The sequence below is a fragment of the Carassius auratus genome, unplaced genomic scaffold (genome assembly GCF_003368295.1).
Source record: "Carassius auratus strain Wakin unplaced genomic scaffold, ASM336829v1 scaf_tig00014789, whole genome shotgun sequence".
NCBI classification, from domain to species: Eukaryota; Metazoa; Chordata; class Actinopteri; order Cypriniformes; family Cyprinidae; genus Carassius; species Carassius auratus.
In genome coordinates, this window is record NW_020524526.1 from 280,870 (window position 1) to 298,329 (window position 17,460).

The 17,460-nt window shown below is 35.8% G+C and overlaps 2 protein-coding genes across 2 annotated transcripts; one reads left to right on the forward strand and one right to left on the reverse strand.

Annotated features, from left to right (window-relative positions):
* Window positions 1–942: 942 nt before the first annotated feature.
* On the reverse strand, window positions 943–9,313 carry LOC113074471 (uncharacterized). Its single transcript, XM_026247311.1, has 3 exons — window positions 9,212–9,313; window positions 3,230–3,553; window positions 943–1,298 (listed from the first exon to the last, which is right to left on the reverse strand). Exons 1-3 carry the CDS (start codon window positions 9,255–9,257, stop codon window positions 943–945), a joined length of 726 nt encoding a protein of 241 aa, XP_026103096.1. The 5' UTR covers window positions 9,258–9,313.
* A 2,557-nt stretch (window positions 9,314–11,870) lies between these two features.
* Window positions 11,871–17,460, forward strand: LOC113074472 (CD48 antigen-like). The gene is made up of 4 exons (XM_026247313.1): window positions 11,871–11,907; window positions 12,148–12,477; window positions 16,632–16,958; window positions 17,309–17,460. The coding sequence occupies exons 1-4, from the start codon at window positions 11,871–11,873 to the stop codon at window positions 17,458–17,460; spliced, it is 846 nt and encodes a 281-aa protein (XP_026103098.1).

Here is a 17,460-nt window from a genome sequence, read left to right on the forward strand (position 1 = left end):
GCCGAATAACTGTGAATATTAAATTGCAAAATACTATTTAAATATTACTCCTGCAAATTCTACATCTCTGTGGGTGACGGGCACAGATGCGCTGGAGTTTGCCGTTTTGTAGTCTCTGCTGTGTGTCACTATATGAGGACGCGAACGCATATACCGTCACTTCATGAGAATATACCGTTTCATTTGAGAAAACTCATATCATAAACACAGACACTCAAAGATCTTCATGGCAGCCCATTAAAATAAATGTTTGGTTTAACATGAGTAAATTGACAATATATTAAACTACTGTTGTAGCCTACAGTAGATTTAGCTATGTCTCTATGTAGTAATAATAATATGTCTCTATTAATAATATTCATAATTATGCCTAGATGGTTGCTTGTTTTTTACTTGTTTTGTTGTAAAGAGATTATCTGATTAATATATCATTTTTTATATTCCTATACTTATTTGTTGCAGTTTTTGATACAGTTATATTGTAAAACTAAAATACCTTTTTTAGTTTGCAGTGTTATATTTTTGGCTGCATTTGAAGTTCTTTTTCGCTTAAGAAAATAAATAATACTGTCAAAATCATGTCAGATAATAAAAATACTGTAATGAATACAGTAGTTCACCATGTATTTGTTCATGTTTTATTAAGGGATCAGTCTGAAGCACACCATAAAATAATTCTAGCAATTTACACAGGGCTAGTAGTATATACAGCTGTATATACACACCCAGGTATCGGATCAGTACTTGGTATCGTCCGATACCCTGAGCCCAGGTATCGGAATCGATATCGGGAAGAGAAAAAGGGTATCGGAACATCTCTAATCTTAACGCATGTGCTGGAGATATACTAATTACAGGAGCATCTTTACTGTCTTTAATAATAAATAGCATACTGACTACCTGTGACTGTGACCTAAATTAGATTTTTAAGTCAATAACAGATCAGTTCTGTAAATGATCAGTTGATATCAGCAGCTCTGACATACCTGGACACATATGACAGAGTTGAGTGATGTCCAGATGTGTGGTCTGGTTTGTGATGGGATTGTTGATCACACAGCTGTAGATGTTGTTCTCCTGATATTCCACCTCCAGAGGTAGAGAGAGACTGATGCTGAGATCAGACACACTGATGCTGGACAATAAACTGTTTCCTTTGTACCAGGAGAGAGTCACAGCACTCACATTCACAGCCGAACACAGCAGTGAACAATTAGACACTGATGATGATGATGATGATGATGATGATGACGAACAGCTTGAAGAGTTGCTTGAGATGACAGGAACAGGCAGACAAGCTGGAAAATATGGGGGGAAAATTTAAATTTAATTTACTACTTTTTCTCTTTCTTTAAAGTCCCACTACAATGAGAGGCTTTTAATCTCTTAACACTACCACCACTTTCCTGAACAAAATTGCAAAATGTTCCTGATTCATGAGTTCATCACATGCATTAATAAAAATGACATAAAAATAGTTATAAAAAATAAAAATATTTGATCTAACTCTGGAGACAAAATACTTTTTCATGATTTCCTTTCCTTTTTTTTTAAGATGATCAGATCAGTGTTTCTTTTATGGTTAACTTTTTAACAAACATACAGACAACTCTATATATGTACAAAATACACAAAAATATAGTATTTGATATTTTGATATCAAAAACAGATGTAAAACTGGAAATGTGGTAGTGAAATATGCCTGTTCTAACACTGCAACTTGTTAGAACTTTTTTTTTATAAAACCAGAATAAAGGTGTCGTCACATGTGATTCACCGTAAATGCACCGTAAAAAAGATACAGCTACAATGTTTCAGGTGCTATAAGATATAGGTATTTTACAGTTTGTTTATATATATATATATATATATATATATATATATATATACACACATGGGCGTAGGTTTAGGGGGGGACGCTAGGTACTAGTCCCTATCAATATTTTGAGATGACAAATTTGTCCCATTTAATGTATATTAGAAAACTCATTCTAATTCATTCCCACTCTTCTTCGGTGGTAACTTAACCCAACTTCTTCGGTGGTAACTTAACCCAACTCCATGCTTCCTGTAATGAGAGCTGTCAATCAAGGTACAAGGATGTCCCTGTGTGAAAGTGACCAATCATAAGAGGGTCAGTGCCCTCCTTGGTTTCCGCCCCCAAATTGTCAAAAGTCATGTAGACTCAAGCGAGCAGAAATCAGCTGAGCGAGCAGAAATCCACTGTGCGAGCAAAACAGCACTCCGCGAGCAGAAGCCCGCTGCGCGCAAGCAGGATTCCCCTGCACAAGCAGAGTTAACCTATGCGAGTATGCCAGGCGCTCACTCGCAGCTACATGTACACCTCTCGGTTGTTGAATTTGTGTGCGAGTACTTTTATCATGCCAGCTGAAGGTTAATTTTTGCGCGTGTGAAATAACATAATGTGCTCGTGAGCATGTCTTACACGCTCATAACTTTTGACTAAAATATAACGCCATAGGGGACATAAGAAGCTTTTTAATAAAGCAGAGTCAGAGTGTAAGTAAGCAAAATAACTAGCTAGCCAGAAAAATAAACTAGCAGTAGTGACTGACCAGGCTTTCAAATGCATATTCTGTGGAAAATAGTATTAACTGGTGATAGTATGTGTTACCCAGGATGACAGAATGCTACGTTAGCAAGTAACTGAATGTCAATTAAGTTAGCCTGTACCTTAACTTAGAATCTTGCAGTCAACAGCGGTGAATCTGAGATATTTTTAGTTTCCTACATTCTGTTTATGAAAATGTGTTTGTGCATTATGTATTATTCGTGTAGGCTACTAACGTACATAGTAAATTATGTTTGTTTGTTAATAAACCGTATGGTTGTTCAGCATTTCACATTCCCAGGTATTAATGTGAGTGTACTGGAGGGTAAATAGTGTTTATGAAATAAAAAGGTAATTATATTTATTTATTAAGATTTGTTTCTTGTGGCAGAGTGTTTTTTTTTGTTAGTGTTAATACTAAAGAACAAAATAACCCGGGGGGTGTTGGTATGGGGGTGTCCCCACCAAAGCTGAGACCAAACCTACGCCCATGTATATATATATATATATATATATATATATATATATATATATATATATATATATATATATATATATATATATATATATATATATATATATATATATATGTATCAAACTGTAATGTTAGATTTTTTTAGAGGGCTGTGCACAAGGTAAAATAAGGACTTTACTCACCATAGACAGTAAGCTTGACTGTCTTGCATGAAGTTGCTTCATTAGTGACGATCTGTACTTTATAAAGTCCAGTGTGTTGAGTTCTGACGTTTTCGATTGTCAGAGATCCAGTTTGTTTGTTCATATTGAGTCTGTCTCCAAATGTCCTGTTATATGTGTAAGTTGAGATGTTCTGTCTGTAGATTTCAGCTATTCTCGTCTCTTTAGGTCCAAACATCCACAGAATCTGATCATCTCTCTGTACTTTAACATCAGTGTTTAGAGAGACAGAATCTCCCTCCATCACTGATACTGACTTTATTATATCTGTATCACCAAACACACCTGAAACACAAGGAAACAGTTTTTTTTTACTTCTACAACAGACAAAAACGTGTCTTGTGATTATTACCAGCAGAGGACCAGAGTTGGGCAGTAAGTAATAAGTAATACGATTGCAGTTATCATCCACAAAAAAATGACAAGTAACTAGTTACTTTTTTCACAATGTGTAATGATTTGATATTCAATCATCCCTATCGGTTTTCATAATCGTTGTCATGCGCACATAAAGCAGCAATCTACCTTCGTCTGATGGAGAAAAACGGGTCATCTCAAACTATATCTTTCCTTTACAAAAAAAAAAAAAAAAACCTTACAGTTGTTATGAATCTACAGTTGCATAATATATTATATAACTGACTAATGACGTTTATTATGTATTATTAAGAATTAATTGTTCAATCGTCTTTTATTACGTGATTTTACAAACATCTTGTTACGAATGAGCAGAAGTAGGCAACAGGTCCAAATGCTGTTTGAGTTCTTTTTAATGACAATCCACAAGGATGTACGTGCCAAATACATGACCGAGAAAGGATCACCAAAAACAAAGGAGGTAACACTTATCAACCACTGACACTAGCAGACCTAGGGCCTGGGGCCCGTTCTTCGTACGTCGCTAACTCAGTTAGCTGGATTTGATTGTTGACGATTTGGCATGATCTTGGATAATTTGGTTCTTCGAAGCTCATCCCGGAGCTGCTGTCATAGCAACAGGTCCATAAGCTTAAACCTGCTCGGGAGCAGGCTTATTTCATGTAAACAGTATTAGATCGCTTCTTTTCAACCAGAACTGATACTCAAAATATGTCTGCTACCACCGCTACTTAGAGTATCGTACTGATCCAGGGACAATAATTTAAAATAATAATCATTTTAAAAATTATTTAAAAATAATATAAAAATGCTGTGTACTCAATAACAGCCTACTATAGACACAGCCAGTTTTACTCACTGAAATATTTATTTGTCATAAAATTTTTACTTCATAATTGTAATAAAGTCTTACACACATGCTATACAGATAATAGAGTCGTGCATTATTTTGAGTGATGACTGCTATTATAAGAGTGGCTTCCCAGCTAGATTTTTTTTTGTTCTAAAAATGTTCTAAGAACATTACCATTGTTCTAACAATGTTTTTAGAACAGAATGTTCTCTCAAAAGATAGGATAACATTCTCTAAAAACATTCTAAAAATGTTTATTAACAACATTATTAGAACATTATCCCCTAACATTCTAATTAAGATTTAAGCAGAGGTTTAGATGTTGATGTCTGTTTCAAAGTAATAGTTTGATTTGATGTCACCATAATGGTGGTAAGTGTTGGCTTTAGTTGTGCAATTTGACACTTGATTTGTCAGTATTGTTTTTTAACTGCTGTAATCTTTATTATGGCAAAAACAGCAAGAGGACATGTGTGTGATGCTGGTTGCTTGCTGATGAATAAAACATCACCGCATATGTAGTTTAGTATAGATGGTTTCACAAAACCTAATGTATGGTGTTCGTTGCGTATTATTTATTAAAGTGACTCAGTGGGTCAACAGCCTGAGACCCAGCTGAATATAAATCATATAATTTCAAGAATTTCGAAAAAAAAACTTTGTCACACAAACATCAAGATTCTGTATATGACTCTCAACAATGGTGACATGCTTCATGCAGCAATGTATTTTTGGTACGTCATACAAAACTCATCCATGGCACCCAGAATGCATTGCGGCATGAAGCATGTCACCATTGTTGAGATTCATACACTAATTATTGAGCTCTCTGTGTGTCTAAGCATTCTGTGCTACAAAGAGGTTCATGAACAAAGAAATATAAAAGGATAGACAAAAATATATATGATATAAACTGCAGGATTTGCTTTTTTTTTTCAAACAGAAATGATTTTGCGTTGCAACACATTTGCTATAGTAACTAACAGTAAAGTAATAGCATAGACTAGTCTCCAGATAAAACCAGTTGATCAGATCATTACACGATGACATTTTTAACATCAGCAAGTAACCCACGTCACCTGATGATTTTTTTAATGCTCACTGTTTTCACCGTAACAAATATAGTTACAGCAGTTAAACAAAAAGTAACATTGAAAAGAGTCATACCGCCTAAGTACTGATCACCCTAATGGTGATGTCAAAATAAACTATTATTTTCAAAAAGCCGTCAACACCTCTGTTAATCTCTATAAGAACTTTTTTACATTTATGACAGAAATAAATCTTGTTTATAATAAGTGAAATTGGTAATACCGTTTTTGGAGTAATTTACGCTGGAGTTTGACATCAAACAAAGGTTGGGTTTTCACTTTCAACCAACATTTGACTTCTAAGCCCCATCTGTGATGGGAAGCTTTATAAGAATGTTAGAGGATAATGTTCTAACAATGTTTTCAATAGACATTTTTTTGAATGTTTTTAGAGAATGTTATCCTAACTTTTAAAAGAACATTCTGGGAACTAAAATAAAACTTGCCGCTGAAAACATTCCCAGAACATGAAAAATTTCTAGCTGGGTTGATGGAGCGCAGGAGATGCAGATAACATGATATTGACCCTTAAGAAACTTTCATTAATGCTGTCACGTAACATATGTCCAAATATAAAATGAAATGAATAGATAATTTCTACATTGAAATAAAAATGTAAAGACTGCACAACTATTATAAATTGTGAATCTAAATAATTGGGAATCATGAAAAAAATTCTAATAAAATAAAACATGTATGTATCTATTATCTGTTTCATGTATCTATTACAACATATATGTAGTTTTGTTTGCTTGGCTGTTTCCTTATAAAAGTCCAGAAATTTGTCAAGTTTTTAGTCGGTTGTCATTTTAAATTATATGGCGTCATTACATTGCCGTCTTGCCACCAGCCAATCGCTGCACTGCTGATCATGGTTTCGAGTATCGATACATATCCTCTTTTAAGACAGCCATGTGGTTCGAAGAACCCCAGGGGCCCGTTCTTCGTACGTCGCTTATTACATCCGAGATCAAATGACACATCCAAGATGATATCATCGCGCTAATCAGGATCTGGCTAATTAGGTTCGAACGCACCTGTTGTTGATGATTGGTATCGCTGGATTGAGTTATCTGAGATAATTGTGCATTCATGGGTTGGTTTAAAAGGGGATATGTATCGATACTCGAAACCACGATCAGCAGTACAGCAATTGGCTGGTGGCAAAACGGCAATGTAATGACATCATATAATTAAAAACGACACTCAACGAAAAACTCGGAAACAGCCAAGCAAGCAAAACTACATAAATGTTATAATAGATAAATGAAATATGCACTGTTTTTATTTTATTATACTTTTTTTTTACATGATTCCTAATTATTTAGATTCACAATTTATATAGTTGTGCAGTCTGTTAATCTTTTTTTATTTCAATGTAGAAATTATCTATTCATTTAATTTTATATTTGGACAGATTTGTTACGTGACAGCATTAATGAAAGTTTCTTAAGGGTCAATATCATGTTATCTGCATCTCCTGGGCTCCATCATGCCACTCCTAATAATGCACAACCTCTATTATCTGCATTATATAGCATGTGTGTAAGACTCTAATACAATTATGAAGTAATACTTTAATGACGAATAAATATTTCAGGAAGTTAAACTGGCTGTTATGGACTACACGGCATTTTTAGATTTTAAAATACATTTTTAAATTATTATTGTTTTAAATTATTGTCCATGGATCAGAAGGATACTCTTGTAATAAAGTAGCGGCGGTAGCAGACATATGAGCATCACAGTCCCGCCCACAGCCCGAGAGAGCTTTGGTGCCAGAAATTTCCCATTAATTTTTCCCATTTACTTTCGGAAAATACGTATCTAAAGAGTTTTAGAGCATGTCTAAGGATAACCAGCTACGGCTGAACTCATAAGCATAAAACATATCATTTCGAGTGAAAAAATTAAGATAAAATTCAAGACTGTGTACATATTTTCATTTCGAGCGCAGGAACTACTCATCCCATAAACCACCGCGCCTCATTGAATTCGACTGAAGCCACAACCACGTACGAGCCTTTTGAGCGACTTCCAAATCTGATAACTGCCGCTCGAATTTTTTCCTCAGTGAATTTTATTTTATATAGTGAATGTGCAGTAATAGCAGTTCTTTCAGTATTAACGCAGGTTTTTATTTTATTTATTTATTTTTATTAATGATCTTCAGTCTTCACAGACCTTCACAGGGTTGAACCAGATGGTTACACGAGTTCCACCAATCAGATGCATCACTGTGGGATTGTGGGATTGTGGGTAATGAAGTACTTATCCAAGACATCGTAAAATAAAAGGCATTTATCTCAAAACAAAGTTAGTGCCCCATTAACCTTTGGCATTTATATGAGCATATACTATCGCTTAATAGAGCCGTAGCTGGTTTTAAGTCTACCATGTATGGTTACAGTTTTATGGCTTATACCCCATCTGTCAATGCAGAAATTGTATTGAATTTTTACTTCCGGCACCGGCTGTGGGCGGGACTGTGATGTTCTATAGAGTATCAGTTCTGGTTGAAAAGAAGCGATCTAATCCTGTTTACATGAAATAAGCCTGCTCCCGAGCAGGTTTAAGCTTATGGACCTGTTGCTATGACAGCAGTTCCGCGATGAGCTTCGAAGAACCAAATGATCCAAGATCACGCCAAATCGTCAACATTCAAATCCAGCTACTGTATCTGAGTTAACAACATACGAAGAATGGGCCTCAGGGCTTAATATACACAAACACAGGCCCAAACAGGAAATGGAATACAGCTGAACAAGACAGACATTAATAAAAACACAGCATGATGGGAAATTGACTCCATAACCAGAGCAACTGCCACTTTTAAGCAAAGGACCATCTTGTCTTCTTAGTGCTTTCAAGATTGGGTGCCGTCATTTGTAGCTTAAATGCATGAGGCTTTCAGTGTCACTCGCTTCCAGTTATTTTAAGCTTTACAAAATGTATTGTTATGCTGCCTGACCTCCCAAAATGGTATTTATTATCATATAATTTCAATGTAAGAATTATAAACACACTTATTTATAGAATAACATTTTTTACAATATGCTGAACTTTATTCTTCTAGCTATTTACCTGTAGTGGCTAATGAATCAGAAAATAGCACAGAAAATAGCTCACCTCTGCACTGTAAAAAATAAATAAAAAACTACACTACCCAGTTTCCCCAAAAACGGAAGTTATGGCCCATTGATGGCCTTTTTTTTACACATTTTATTAAAAAAAGTTCTTATGCTCTAATATCACAACATCATAAACATTCTTTTCTAATCAACAAGTATATGAAAATCGAAAAAGAGAGAGGAAAAGTCAGGTAGCCCAGCCAGTCATATCATACGGTGATTAGCGGGAAACATGTTGGTTGGAAAGAACACGTGCTCTTTAGTTTCAGTTCTTATTCTTTTAAGTAGTTCCACTAAATAAAGTATAACCATTTCTGCGTTGCTACTGTATAAAAGATTATAAAGCTTATGGGCGTGCAAAGTACGAACAAGTTCTAACATTTCTTACTTGGTGACTTCATATACAGCATTATAAAACAAATCTTAACAGTGTTTACTTATTCTTATAGCCTTTGAGAAAAGTGAGAAAAACAAAGCAAGGTCAACTTACCATGCACAACTAAAAAGGACAGAGTTAATACAAGCAGTTTCTTCATTTTCAGAGAAAGTTATTTCCAACAGGGAAACAAGTCCATTCTTCATCAAATCCCACATGGATATGCACAGCCAAAACGGGTTACGCAACCCTGTTGAACAGGTTTTGAGGCAATAAATATGCCTAACTGAAGCAAATAAAGCATTCTCTGTTTATGTAGAAGACAAAAGAGGCTTCGTTGAAGATATAATGTTCTAGCAAGTCTGTTTAATCATTTATTATCAAAGAAGCATGCAGTACTAATCAGGAAAATATGAGTTTCTTATCAGCGATAAAATGTTGTTGCAAAAATGAGTACACCTTCCTGAAAGGTAAAGGTTTTAAACTAAATTTAAACACAGGTTTTTACCCCAAGAAGGTGCATATGTGATAGGCTGTTAATTAAAAGGTCTTTTTTTAGTCCCAAGTCACAGTTCCAATGTGTTGGAATTCTTACCTGTGGTTTGCAATGAGAAATCTGTCATCATCTTCTTTCTGCTCGTCCTGTTCATCATCCCTCTGCACTCATCCATCAGCATCTGTGATGCAAAAACTGGTATTTTAAATAAATTAACATACTAAATAATATACGAATAAAAATACAATGGAGGTTTATTTTTATTTTTAATTTAATTTTCATATATTATTTTATTTTTATTTAAAAGATTACTTACATTTTCTAACTGATTCGTTTAGCCGAATTTCCTAACACTTTCATTCAGTTTCCAAAACATAGACACGTTTCTCAAAACTTTTAACCCATTTCACCTGTTTGCACACATGCTCCAGTTTGCTCAGTGTTTTCTGCAAAACTCTACACAAAAACACTATCATTTCACAGAGGTTTAACCATGTTCTCATTCAAGAAACACAAGACACACTATAATTAACTCAAGCATCAAACAGCACACGTTTATCCATGAGTGAACATTCAGTAGCAAAACTGATGGCACACAGGTCAGAATATCAGGATAATATGAACAAGAGCGCAAGTGATTGGAAAATTAATCATGATAGTCAAAAAAAAAAAAAAAAAAAGAATAGGAGGGGAAATAAAAAATTAAGGGGATGAGGTCAAAGGTAATTTGTTCCTGATGAAAAGCAAAGCACTATAATTGACCATGGTCTTCTGCATGGACTGACCATTAAGGGGAAGTTGGACTACAGGCTCATCAAGGTTTCAATGCTACTTACATATGCAATATAATTATAATACATACAGACTACTGCTTCGAAAACACCAGTAAGATCAATTCAAAAAACTGTTACTAAAACCAAATCAGTGGAAGAGTGAAAGGACAATAAAATACAAGCAGCATTTAGATTCTTTTTTTATTATAGGACTATAATATTATAAACACTTTCCAAAAAATAAAAATAAATTAACATATAAACAAGTGTAAAGAACAGAGTATGAACTCAGTATGCAACAAAAGACAGTTACCGTTTTATCAGTTACAGTACAGTTAAATAAAAAAAAAGATCAGTTACTCAAAGCATCCTCGGCACCCATAGAATCACATGTCTAGGCAGGATCAGGCTACATAGCTTCATCTAGCCTACATCACAGAAAGTATTTTTTCCTTGTAAGGCAGTGGGGAAAACATGGTCTGCTGTGTCTTATCCAGCCTTGGATCGACTCTATAACTGTCACGATCGGTAGCCGGGCTCAAAACCATTCACTCTTGCTGAAAAACAAACTTTTCCCTCAGGCATCACAAGCCCTCAAAAACACACACACTACAACAGTCTTACACACTGGTGAGATAAATTCAAAACAACATTTTCATAACCCATAAAGTTGGGTTGCCTTTTCAGGTGTCCTTGTGCATGCCTGATCCAAATCTGGCATGCATTTACTGTTATGTCTAGTCAGGTTTCTTCCATGGCCTGGAGGAGGGTGAACTCGGACATAAGGTTCTCGGTTATACACTTTACACCAAAAAAAAAACTTCTCTTAAAACATTATGTAACTGAGTGCATAAAGGAACGTTAGTAATTTTACCTGATGCTGATATTAAAATAGACAGTATTAACAATTTACGTGATCTGGCCCATCTGACATAGCTTCACAGGCTTTTGGGTGCTTCATTTTCTAGTAAACCACCAGCTGTTTTTGACACTCTAGAAACATAGTCTTTTCCCGGAACAGTCAGGGGAACATCTCGGGTTTTGAGGCTTCACTTCCCCATCCCTACTAACCACTAATGCTGTTTTACATACACAACACCAGACTAACAGAAACCACAATAAACAGGTTAAAAAATGAATACATTCAAATGCTGCTTTATTTCTAAAATGTAAACAGACTGAAAATGTAATTGTATGAAGAAAGCTTGCTTACAATAAATATAATAATAATAATACAAATCTGCTCGTAGGCCTGTGTATAAATCTAACACTCAGTAATAATCAAGCTACTCTCCATCTTGTACACATGATAGAATGTAGCCTATACTATACATAAGGCCAGATCTACTCTTAAAGTTCATGCTGAACAAAGCCTAGCTAAAATCTGCATGTTTCATTTCAGACTGAATCCAGCCCATAGCAGTATCAGTAATGATGTCACCATCATTGGCTACATTTCATTCCACCACTACAGAGACTCACAGTCAGTCAGACCTCAACCAACATGTGGCTTTATATCATATTTTCCATTTGTTTGGGAGGTAAGATAATTCTTATTATTTATACTGCTTTTTGTAAAGTGTGATTAATAATTTGTTTTTGTCTAGTTAGTTAACAGAAAATTAACTTTTAATAATTTGTAAATCATTCCAAATAAGCATTAAATGACATGCTGTTGTAATATCTTACCTACACTTGTTACTTAACTTGTTACCAATACACTAAATAATAAGTCCTTCACATTTATTTGCTCCAGTTATTAAGCAGCGTTTTTATTTTAGGTGTGTATAATGTGGATACAAATGCTGTTAAGTCAGTGTCAGTGACTGAAGGAGATTCTGTCTCTTTAAACACTGATGTTACTGAAGTACAGAGAGACGATCAGATTCTGTGGATGTTTGGACCTCGAGACACTCGTATAGCTGAAATCTATAAGCAGAGGATTTCTGTTTATGATAAAAAAGAAAAATTCAGAGATAGATTCAGCGTGGATAGTCAAACTGGATCTCTGATCATCAGAAACATCAGAACTGAACACTCTGGACTTTATAAACTACAGATCTTCAGTCACAGAGGAACTTCATACAAGAGATTCAATGTTACTGTGTATGGTGAGAATTGTTTTGAAAATTGTTCATTAACTTATGTCATGATTATACTTAATTTTGCTTTTGCACTGAAAAGCTCATATAACAATAATACTTCTCATAAAAACATAATAATGTTGCCTTTTTTTAGCACATTTGCCCATTCCGGTCATCACCAGTACTTCAAATTGTTCTTTTTCTTCATCATCATCATCATCATCATCATCATCTTCTTCTGCTTCTTCTTCGTCAATTCAGAATTGTTCACTGTTGTGTTCAGCTGTGAATGTGAGTGCTGTGACTCTCTCCTGGTACAAAGGAAACAGTTTATTGTCCAGCATCAGTGTGTCTGATCTCAGCATCAGTCTCTCTCTACCTCTGGAGGTGGAATATCAGGAGAACAACATCTACAGCTGTGTGATCAACAATCCCATCACAAACCAGACCACACATCTGGACATCACTCAACTCTGTCAGCCATGTGCAGGTACATCATCAGTGATGTAAATACAGGCTATGCTGATTATATTAGAGATGATCTGTGGCTCTTAAAGGTTTATTCATGAAAAATGCTAAATTTACTTTATGAAAATAATCAGATTACTTACAGATTTCTAGATTTTCTACATAATTTAACATAATTTAATTATTACCTAATGTCCTGAGTTGCATTTGTGCAGGTAACCAGCATAAAACATTCCCTTTTACCCTTTTGGATTTGCTGTTTGTCTGGTTTGTTTTAAGTCACACCAAAACAAAAGATTCAGTCAGTATCTGTTTAAAAGAGTTACATGTACATGTACATGTACATGAAGTAATGTTTCCATTTTCTTCTAGCTCCTCCCTCAGACCCTGTCCAGTGTTGTGGTTTCACTGAAGCTGTCATCCGATTGGTTGTCTCTGCTGTGGTGGGCGTGGCAGCTATTGCTGTAGTGGTTTATGACATCAGATCCTGAGCTAAACAGAAGAGGAGAGCACAAATGAGGACTCTAACAAACTGTGTTTCTGAAAAAGGCTCTAATGTCAGGTTTATGTTGATGAATATTATAAGAAAAGTATCAGAAAACATTACAAAAGAAAATGTGTCTGGCAGATAGTAGAAAGATTTAACCACAATGCTTAGACATAGCAGCAGTTCAGAATATCTAGGTCTATTTAATTCAGTTCTTTTTTTTTATTGTTCACTGCATCATGTAGATTTGGTTTGATTTGCCATTTAAGATTCATATCAATGCGGTTAACTAAGGAGGGAACTCTTTTAAAGAAGATTCATCATAAATATCTAATACAAGACAAGGGGGAAAGTTTCTACTGGAAAAAGTGTTAGAGATGCCAGCAGGTGGAGCTCACCATGTGCTTCAATGTCAAAGCTGATGCTCAAGGCTTAAAAAGAAATGACAACGTCAGCAAAAGTGTAGATGGTCCAGTTGCAGTTTGTACAGTCTTTATTTGATTGCTGTTTAGTTACAGCTTGGATTATTTTTTTCTTTAGGTAAAGCCTCATGCACCATCATAGGTATATGGTATTTACTTAGAATACACTTAAAGAATGAAAGGGCTCCAAAAATGAAACATCTGTCATAAAAAAGCCATACAGATTAGAAACAATATGAGGTTAAGTCAAACTATATTTTAAGGAAGTGAAGCAATTAAAAATAGGATATCAAAATGTAGAACATGACATGAGTGTTCATAAAGAGAACTTAAACGAGAAGCATGAATACACCACAGAAGATTCTTACAGGAAAATGTATCTTTGTGGATCAAATGCTTTGAGTCATTTGATGCTCATATAATACAAAATTAATGAGCGGCAAGCGGGTGGCAGTCTGCTCCCTCAGGACCCTTTATATCGCTCTCCCACTTCCGCAGCAGTGTCAGCTCCCGCAGGAGCCTTTTTTGGCTTTCCCTACTCCTGCAGAAATAGCTGTTCCCGCAGGAGCCTTTTCTGTCTTTCCCTACAACTGCCGAAATTGCAGCTCCCGCAAGAGCCTTTTCTGTATTTCTTGACTGCTGCAGTAGTGTCAGCTCCCGTAGGAGCCTTTTCTGACCAAAGGACCTCTAAGCATTAAGCCTTGCTTTTTGGGGGGCTGCAAATGTACGTATCTGGCTGCGGTCCTGTTCTGATGCATGGGGGGTGGGGGGCTATGTCATGATCATCAGCTGGAGTGCCCATGAACTCCAGCAGAGGGCTCTCCACTCTGGACTTTTGTATTTGGTGTCCCATTCTTAGGGCTAATCAAAGCCAGGTGTTCCCCATTACCATTCCCCTACATAACCTAAGTCTTGTTTAGCCTAGTCTGACATTTCAGAGTGTTTTCCCTGTGTTTCTTTCTTCTGTATCTCATCTTGGGTTGTTTATACCGACTGTGATTCTCTGCTCCCTGCCCCGACCTCTGCTTGTTACTGTTTCTGATTTTGGATATCCCCTGATATACCTGATGCTGTTTTCTGATCTCTGCCTGTTTGACCATTCTCGATAATAAACTACTGCATATGGATCCGAATGTCTCTGACTCCATGTTGCAGGTGGGGCATTTCTTAGTGGTTTAACAGATAACACAAGCAAATTGGTATGCAGCTTTATGCAAGGATGTTTTAAAATATTCGTGTATATGTATTTGTCCAGTTTGCTGTTGTCTGAGTGCAACAGAGCAGTCAAAATGCACTTAGTAAAAATGCTTGCTAGGAAACCACGCCAAAGTACTCTTGGTTTTGGTTTTGTATTATTTAGATATTTTTTCTTCATTGTCTTATTAACTGTTTAATTGCTATGTAATGTGTACTTGATTTAAAACACGTTAAGGCTACATGTTTTACACTTTATTTATAAAGCCTTTTGGATATAATTTAACAGCAATACCAGCACTTAAAGTTTGTTATTGTGTTCAATCTCTCACTGGATTATAGAGCAGTGGTTAAGGAAGGTGGTGATAAGGAACCTTCAATACCAAGACTTAGGTGTCCTATATATATATTCTCATGTACAATTTTGTTCTGGAAGGATTTCCAGATCTTTATATGTGCTCACCACAGTTTACAGACTTATACAAATATGTTTTAGAGGGTCATCAAAACTTTGGATGGAGATGGGGGGATAGCAAACACGCAAATAAATGTTCTTCTGTAAAATAATATTTTCAAACACCTGTCTAGACATGGCCTCTATATAGGCTACCCTTTCATCAGAACGTACTGTTTTATTTTTATTTTTTCTCTGATCCAACACTAATTAATCATACAGTACTGAGGAAAACTGTTTTAAGCAACTGTAAACTACCCTTGCACATCTATCTTACACATCTCTGTAACAGCTAAAGCAGCCATATGCATATAATTTGCAGATGAAGTTGAAGAAAATAAATACATTTCCACAGAGACAAATATATTTATATTAATATGATGTGTATTTTCTAGTGGTATATGTATAACGTAATATAACATAACTGTGTGATATAAACCTATTTGCTTGAAATGAAACTGAAGTGTTTGCTCATTATAGGCAGGAGGGGCTATATTGTTAGTCTAAAACCTGGAAAGTTGCTGAATTTAACAGGGCAGAGAACTGAATTTGCATGATTTAAACAGCTTCCTGAAGCAGTGTAGCCAAGCGAGGCTTCGGAAATCAATGATGTTATTGCTCTAAAGCGATATAGCTAAGCCTCGACATCGATAGCAGCCGGGATTTCTCCACACACGCTCCGAGGCTTTGGCAGAGAACTTAACATCACTACATCTCAGAAGAGCCTTATTTCGACCTCCCTCTTGACACCGATCCACTTCAGTCACGTGCACCGCTGTTAACACCATAGCTTAACACGCGCTTTCGTTTTTACTATTTGGGTTAAAGAGACGGAAACGGATATTCAGTGATGCAGCTTGTAAACATGATCAACATGAAGAGTATGTCTGAGAAGAAGAATCCTTTATTACAGAAGAATCTCTGATCTGATCATCAGAAACATCAGAACTGAACACTCTGGACTTTATAAACTACAGATCTTCAGTCACAGAGGAACTTCATACAAGAGATTCAATGTTACTGTGTATGGTGAGAATTGTTTTGAAAATTGTTCATTAACTTATGTCATGATTATACTTAATTTTGCTTTTGCACTGAAAAGCTCATATAACAATAATACTTCTCATAAAAACATAATAATGTTGCCTTTTTTTAGCACATTTGCCCATTCCGGTCATCACCAGTACTTCAAATTGTTCTTTTTCTTCTTCATCATCATCATCATCTTCATCATCATCATCATCATCAGTGTCTAATTGTTCACTGCTGTGTTCAGTTGTGAATGTGAGTGCTGTGACTCTCTCCTGGTACAAAGGAAACAGTTTATTGTCCAGCATCAGTGTGTCTGATCTCAGCATCAGTCTCTCTCTACCTCTGGAGGTGGAATATCAGGAGAACAACATCTACAGCTGTGTGATCAACAATCCCATCACAAACCAGACCACACATCTGGACATCACTCAACTCTGTCAGCCATGTGCAGGTACATCATCAGTGATGTAAATACAGGGTATGCTGATTATATTAGAGATGATCTGTGGCTCTTAAAGGTTTATTCATGAAAAATGCTAAATTTACTTTATGAAAATAATCAGATTACTTACAGATTTCTAGATTTTCTACATAATTTAACATAATTTAATTATTACCTAATGTCCTGAGTTGCATTTGTGCAGGTAACCAGCATAAAACATTCCCTTTTACCCTTTTGGATTTGCTGTTTGTCTGGTTTGTTTTAAGTCACACCAAAACAAAAGATTCAGTCAGTATCTGTTTAAAAGAGTTACATGTACATGTACATGTACATGAAGTAATGTTTCCATTTTCTTCTAGCTCCTCCCTCAGACCCTGTCCAGTGTTGTGGTTTCACTGAAGCTGTCATCCGATTGGTTGTCTCTGCTGTGTGTATATCGCTCTCCCACTTCCGCAGCAGTGTCAGCTCCCGCAGGAGCCTTTTTTGGCTTTCCCTACTCCTGCAGAAATAG

Coding starts and splice junctions, on each gene's coding strand:
- LOC113074471 (XM_026247311.1), bottom strand. CDS start 9,257: ATGAAGAAACTGCTTGTATTAACTCTGTCCTTTTTAGTTGTGCATG. Junction 3,554..9,211: donor GTCCTTTTTAGTTGTGCATG/GTAAGTTGACCT, acceptor CTTGTGTTTCAG/GTGTGTTTGGTGATACAGAT. Junction 1,299..3,229: donor AGTCAAGCTTACTGTCTATG/GTGAGTAAAGTC, acceptor CATATTTTCCAG/CTTGTCTGCCTGTTCCTGTC.
- LOC113074472 (XM_026247313.1), top strand. CDS start 11,871: ATGTGGCTTTATATCATATTTTCCATTTGTTTGGGAG. Junction 12,478..16,631: donor ATTCAATGTTACTGTGTATG/GTGAGAATTGTT, acceptor GCCTTTTTTTAG/CACATTTGCCCATTCCGGTC. Junction 16,959..17,308: donor ACTCTGTCAGCCATGTGCAG/GTACATCATCAG, acceptor ATTTTCTTCTAG/CTCCTCCCTCAGACCCTGTC.